General features: G+C 38.2%; 1 protein-coding gene across 1 annotated transcript; it reads left to right on the top strand.

The window, feature by feature from the left end:
• The first annotated feature begins 2,332 nt into the window (after positions 1-2,332).
• lsm4 (LSM4 homolog, U6 small nuclear RNA and mRNA degradation associated) lies at positions 2,333-5,830 on the top strand. Its single transcript, XM_072389227.1, has 5 exons — positions 2,333-2,422; positions 2,894-2,935; positions 3,358-3,456; positions 4,419-4,599; positions 4,886-5,830. The coding sequence occupies exons 1-5, from the start codon at positions 2,420-2,422 to the stop codon at positions 4,993-4,995; spliced, it is 435 nt and encodes a 144-aa protein (XP_072245328.1). The 5' UTR covers positions 2,333-2,419; the 3' UTR covers positions 4,996-5,830.
• Positions 5,831-6,942: the final 1,112 nt, after the last annotated feature.

The raw sequence follows: 6,942 nt of genomic DNA on the forward strand, positions 1-6,942 counted from the left end.
GCGTGACACGCAACGTGATTACGTCAGCAAAGACGCACTGAAAAGTATGGCGACTCAAAAGTGACAAACTTAGCGCACCGTAAACAGCTGAAAGAAAATGAACAAAGAATGAGCTAAATCTACATTACATCAACACTTTGCATAAAATAAAATGATGCATAATGACCGCAAGCAGAAATTTCTATTTTTTCGTTCATTTTTATTTTTATAAATTGATTTGTTTTCTTTTTAGTATTCCCATTGGTTGTCTGTAAATCACAGCTGTTTCAATATCTGTTCTTGTCTCCAAAAATGAGGGAGCAGGGGAGTCAGCCAATCAGTAAGTTAACAATTATCCTCACCATGGCAAAGTCACTGTGTTTTTTAAGTGGTGAGGTGATGCCCAAACATAGAATTCTGCCACTCCAACCATAATAAGCCGAGCTCACCATCCAGTTAACAATGGCCTGTTTGGTTTTAAGGCTAGTATCAACTATCAGCCACCAATGAGTGGGCAGCATGCAAAGTTTCTGAGGACTGTGTGCATGCTGAGTAACACCGCAGAGGCCTGAGTTTGACTCAGCCAAAATTTTTGATTTGATATATTTCAAGTGTGCCTTTGGTCAACAGCCTGTGGGTGTAAGTATGTGGGAGAGAGAGTTCCCGGAGGACAGAGAAGGCATGAGTAGGATTATGAGGAAGTTATGGTCAGTTTTGTCAAGACTGAGGAGGATTAGGAAGGTGAAGGGTACTAAACAACCCACGCAAGTACTTAGTAGTGAATAGTTTGTTCAAATATTCAGGTCTTAATTACAATTTATATGAAAATATATTTAGAGGGAGGGAGTCTACCAGACAAGAGCAAAATTTTGCTACTGAGAACAACAATGGTGAAAATAACAGAGAGAATGCCACAAGGACTGAGACCAACAAAGGAGCATATATACTGCGAGGAACTAATGAGTAAGTGACTGCAGCTGCGACAGACTGACAACGAACAGGTGAGTGCAGAGGCTGAGGTACAAATAGGGGAACTGAGGACAACTGGGGGGTAAAGACCAGAAACACGAATCTAAACACTGTGGACTGAAACTAAAAACAGAATGCAAGGAATAAGCTCAAAACAACATACCAAACACATTGAACAGAGAGTAAAGCAAGGCACTAAAAAACAATTAAACCAAAGAAAAAGATTAAGAACCCAAAGGACAGAACATCAACATTAAAAAACCATGAACCTTGACAAAATCAGGATAAAGTAGGCCAAAACTTTTCTGTTGCCCGTAGCAATGCATCATATTTCATTCCTTGCAAAGTACACATAGTATAACTCTGTGCTTATGAAGTTTTACTTGGTTTTATTCTGTATTTGAAATATTTCAGCTTTGGCTTCTCTCGCTAGATTTAGAATGACGATATTTGATTAATTATGTAGATGAAAACATTTACACTATTTCTGTTCCCCACACTGAACAGTATACTTTGTCAAAGCCGTTTTAAGTTTCCATCAAATCTCATTCTTACTGTTAATCAGTTATAAAAGTTATAAAAAGAAAAAGTAATCAAGTGTTTTTTTTCCTTCACAAGGAAATCACATAATTCAATTGGTCTGTAAACAATCACTTGGACTGCAAGGTAGATTTTTTTTCTCTTGGCTTGCATTGTAACTCTGCTATGGTTCTAACAAGTAGAACTTTTCTGGCACATAGATTTTCCTTTCAGCTGAAAAAAATTGTTTGATCAATTTTTTTCAGTTCTTTCTTTCATTTTGGGGGGAAAGTTTTTCTTTCTATGAGTTTCTCTGTTTTCACCTGTCTTCAACAATACCTGGAGAAGAACCATTATTGTACACGAGTTGCAACATTACATATTAAAAGAATAACCTTGCCTAATAAGCTTATTTCAGACTTTATCTGAGAAGTCGATAGTCTAAGACTCTGAATATCCCATGTTGAGTTGAACAGTCGCGCACTTTTTGGTATGATCTGGCTTATCAGTACTTTCAGTTAGAAATAAAATAATTGACATTAAATTAAAGTGCATTCTCTCAGCTTTAATTTGAACAGGCTTACATCAGCACAGAGAGACCTGGGGGATATAGTCAACATACAATGTTGTGCGAAAATTGCAATGAATCGTGTACTATTTCAGCCTTAGGAAAGCAGCATCTCATCTGTATAACATGGCGATGTGCTAACTTAACGACAAAATCTCTTAAATCACTCTCAATGATATTGCATTCAGCAAGAGAACATTTCGCAGAGCAACTACTTTAGGGTGAAAACACACGCAAATGTTTGGAGATACACATTTTTGACAGTAGGGGGCAGCATGCTTTAATACAGCCGGGAAACCTAATAGACGAAGAAGAATACGAGTAGGTGCGAAAAATCGTGCTAGTGAACGTAAGACACAATAAAGAAAATAAGAAACCATCAACATGGTAAGTATTAAATCATTAGGCTCGAGTGCCTAAGTGTTTTTTCTTTCAAATGGCAAATATACTACTCGAATAACAAAAAAAGCGTTAGCAGCACTGGTGTTGCGGAACAGGCGGTAGCTAGCGAACGAACTGATGTTAGCCGTTGTTGCTAAATTGAATTTCATTCATGAAAAATAGTTTAATTGAAGGCTTTCAGACGTAACAAATGGCTGCAGAAATCTTCTGCGTCATTTTGAAAATGAAGTATACGACCTCGTGTATATCTAAACTTGGTTAGACTGTTTTAACAATAGTTTATATGACTCGTTTTTAAGTGTCATCAAACTGAAGTCGTCTGAAAAAGCTCCAAAGAGCTGCTATTATCGGCCAGACCATGGTGATTTACCTAAAGCAAAATGAATAAATCAATTGTTCCCCTGTTCATTCCACTAATCATCAATTTTTTCATGTGACCTATTTGTCATTTATCAGCTTCCCCTGTCTCTGCTGAAGACTGCCCAGAACCATCCTATGGTGAGGAGACACCGACTCTTTCACTGGCACAAACCTGACCTATTTTAATGTTGGTTAACAATGCAACAATATATACTGAGTATCATCATGAGTGTGACAGGAAAAGGTAAACTTTGAAATGTCTTACAGACTGGGACAAAGTCATTGAAATAAGTTATTCTAATTTCAATTCAGATTTGGCTTTCTACTTTTGTTGGGTTTAATTTCAGATTTTGTTCTCGTAATATTCTGTGTTCTTGTTGTTATTTATTTACTGCTGGCTTTTCTATCACTAGTTTGCTATTATCTAAAAAATTACATCTAATCTTATTAACCTGACTTTAGTTTGTTTCTCGTAGCTGTATTCTTTTTGTGGATTACAATGAAAGTAAACTGTCTGTTTAAGAAATATTTGCGGTCTGTGTTGTTCTTCCTCTTCTTAGCTGGTGGAGTTAAAGAATGGAGAGACCTACAATGGCCACCTGGTCAGTTGTGACAACTGGATGAACATCAACCTGAGAGAAGTCATCTGCACCTCCAGGGTAAGGCTGATCTGCACTCACTGCACTGTAGACACTGACATTGTAGATAAAGTTCCCCCATCAATGATAAAAATCCTGTTTAAACCTGGCATTAAAGTGTGTCCTTCATGATTTGTTCACATGTGGAGTTCCAATAACAAGTGTAAGCACACATGTATATTGTTAGTTTTGTGGTTGATGATTTGAAAAGTGAAGACACAAGTTGCCCATTCGTAAGTTGAGACCAGTTGTATGCAGGTATCACCCATGAAATATGGCAACGTAGTGAAATCTGGATGGGACGCAGCTGCAGTGCAGCTTAATGAGTCGGTGTGCATGCTCTAATCTGTTAACACGGGAGCCAGAATAAAACTCACAATCCTTCAAACACAACACAGCCACGCAGGAGTCTAATCATAATCAGGCTGCTGGACACTTGGGGGGCAGTTTTACATTAAATTTTGGGGATGATTTTGTCAGTTCAAGAAGTCGACTAAGCTGGCAACTGTGATTAGATACCAGTTTCATCCTGTGCAGGACTCTAATAATAACAGTTAAGACACACTTAAGTAAGTCTATTTGAAGGTTCAAGAGACGGAAAGTGTTGAAAAAGGTTTTAACCATTACTTAGTATTTCATATAATGAAGTCCAAGTTGACATTAAAAAGGATTCCTTAAAAGAAAACAAAGAAAAAGTTGATTTCTACATTTGATCAACTGTAACCAGAAACTATTTAATAGTTTTTCTTAATGATCATAACATCATCTGGATATCACTAATTTCCCCCATTTTTTAATTAATTTATTTTTTAGCCATTATATTGATTAGTACAGTTGTAACGTTCTCAGGGTTGTTGGGAAGTTTTTTCATGTGTAACAGAGTGTACATGTGGGATTTTCCTCACAATCTTTACACTGAAGGATGTTGATCAGTAAATGGTGGAGTAGATAGGATACTCTCTGCACTCTCTGTCTTCTCGCAGGATGGAGATAAGTTCTGGAGGATGCCAGAGTGTTATATCCGAGGAAGCACCATAAAGTATCTGCGAATCCCAGATGAGATCATCGACATGGTGAAGGAGGAGGTGGTGTCGAAGGGTCGCGGACGTGGTGGTGCCCAGCAGAACAAACAGCAGGGAAAAGGAAGAGGAGGAGCCGGCCGAGGTGAGATGAAGCAGCTTTTGCAGTCAATGTATATACAATTATATTAGCACAACAGCTTTAGCTTGTTTCCAAATTTCTCTGCGAAAGAGTTTGTTTAGAATATAAGTTTATAGAGATATATATATATATATATATATATATATATATATATATATATATATATATAAAAAAGATGAATTACCCAACTTAACTTTGGCTGCGTAATGCATTTCTCCTAATAAATCGAGTAAAGGTTTTATTATCAGAGCCAACACAAAGCTCCTGTCCTCTTGTGTCCTCGCCGTAGGTTTGTTTGGTGGCCGTGGCAGAGGGTTGTCCGGTCCTGGTCGGGGCCAGCAGCAGCAGCAGCCCGATAAGAAACCAGGCAAACCGCAGGGAATGAAAAACCAGCACTGACCGACAGCGCTGCATCTTTGACAACACATCATGTTGATAGAGTGATTCCTGCTTCAAGACATGAAGAGAATTCTCTGCTGTTTCTTTCTGCTGTCACGTTTAGAAGGACTGATCGTTGCAGAATCACACTGGGAGACGTATGAGAGAAGCCACAAAGAGTTTTTTTTTTTTTTTTTTCTATTGTTAGGGATTTTTTTCTTCTGTTTCTTTTTTACAATGACCACATGCCAGTGTATCGCACAGAAGCGACAGTCATCCTTTTGTATTAAGAAAACATCATAAATGACACTGTAATATTCGGCATCAGTTTTGCTTTTTGCAGAAGGCTTTTACTTTTAGCTTTTTGGATAGCTGTTTCCTCAGGTGTAGTTTTCATGGTGTGGAAAGCACCCAGCTCCAAATTCTGTTGTGAAAATACTTTTTAAACTTAATTTCTGTGCTCTTTGTTAATATTATGTGGTTCAAAACTTCTTTTGTCTGTTCTGTTATGATCTGATCACAGCAGGTGAGCAGTAGACTGACAGCTTAGAGGATTCAGTCATTGAACACTTTTGTTAAAGCATTTGTAAGACTACACAATGATAATTAGGATTTCAAGGAAAAGTCCCAGCATGCATCTGGTTGGTTGCGTTTCATTTTATTTTTGTAACAAAAGACGATATTGTAATTTATTTACATGAGAACATGATAATAAAACAGCTTTTGTTAAAGCAGCTGTCTTGATCTTTAAACAGTCCCCATGTTTTAAGAGTCAACCTCGAGATTGTAAATCTCCTCCCTGACATCTTGCACTGGTGCTTTTCCATGTTCATAACAAATAAAACGGAGTTTAGTGGATCGTCTCTTTTTCTTTTTACTGGTACGTGAGCTGGCTGGAGCTGACGACGAGCAGTGAGGGAGGGATTAGTCTCTTTAACCGAGGGAAATAAGTACCCCGGTGCAAAGAGGTGTTGCTTTAAAAACAAAAGATCTGTCATAAGGTGTACAGTGTCAATAACTGGTAACAAGATAGATGAGCTCCTCAGAGTAAAATTCTAAATCCAATCATTCAGATGGGATTCAAGTGCACATTCCAGACTTGAATTTCAAGTAATTTTCATACGTTTCAGTTCTGCTATTAGAAATTACAAAACTTTTCATACATAGTCCCTCATTTCAGGTCACCATGGTGTTTGGGACAGTTTGGATACTCAGGTGTGTTTCATTGCTACATGTGTGCAGGGATAAGATACCAAGGCTTGCCTCTACTGTAGCTGCCACTGTTCAATACGAGGAGGGAAGCTCTCCCAAATAAAGTAAAAAAAAAAAAGCTATAATGAGGCTGAAAAACAAGAACAAAACCATTAGAGACATCAGTCAAACTTTAGGATTACCTAAATCAACCGTCTGGAATATCACTAAGAAGAAAAAAAGCAATGATGAGCTCCGTAATTGCTGGAAGGCCAAGGAAGACCTCTCCTTCTGATGACACTGCCAATGATAGGAATCCTCACTGATTAAAAAAAAAAAAGTTCCCAAAGCCTGTCCAGCACATCAGAAACAGTCTTAAGATGGCAGGTGTGTCTTTGTCAGAGACTACTATCCACAGAAGACTTCATGAACAGAAATACAGAGGCTACACTGTAAGACTCAAACCACTAGTTGGCCACAAAAAAAGGATGACCAGATTACAGTTAGTGAAAAAGCACCGAAAGGAGCCTGCAGAATTCTGGAAAAGGTGTTCTGGACCAAGATGTATCAGAGTGATGGCAAAAAGAAAGTGTGGAGACAAGATCTAAGATCCAAAGCATAGTAGCTCATCTGGTAAACATGGGGTTGAGGGTGTTATGGCTCGGTTATGAATGGTTGCCACAGGTACTGGCACACTTATCTTCATTTATGATGTAACTGCTGATGGCAGAAAATTCTGAAGTGTATAGAAAAACATCGGACAGCGCTTCATCCTGC

Source organism: Leuresthes tenuis, unplaced genomic scaffold, assembly GCF_036924035.1.
Source record: "Leuresthes tenuis unplaced genomic scaffold, fLeuTen1.0.hap1 SCAF_7, whole genome shotgun sequence".
NCBI classification, from domain to species: domain Eukaryota; kingdom Metazoa; phylum Chordata; class Actinopteri; order Atheriniformes; family Atherinopsidae; genus Leuresthes; species Leuresthes tenuis.

Bases quoted from the DNA above. Each gene is read 5' to 3' on its own strand.
- lsm4 (XM_072389227.1), top strand. The intron at 2,936-3,357 runs GTGAGGAGACAC...TCCTCTTCTTAG, and splicing joins CTGCCCAGAACCATCCTATG to CTGGTGGAGTTAAAGAATGG. The intron at 3,457-4,418 runs GTAAGGCTGATC...GTCTTCTCGCAG, and splicing joins AAGTCATCTGCACCTCCAGG to GATGGAGATAAGTTCTGGAG.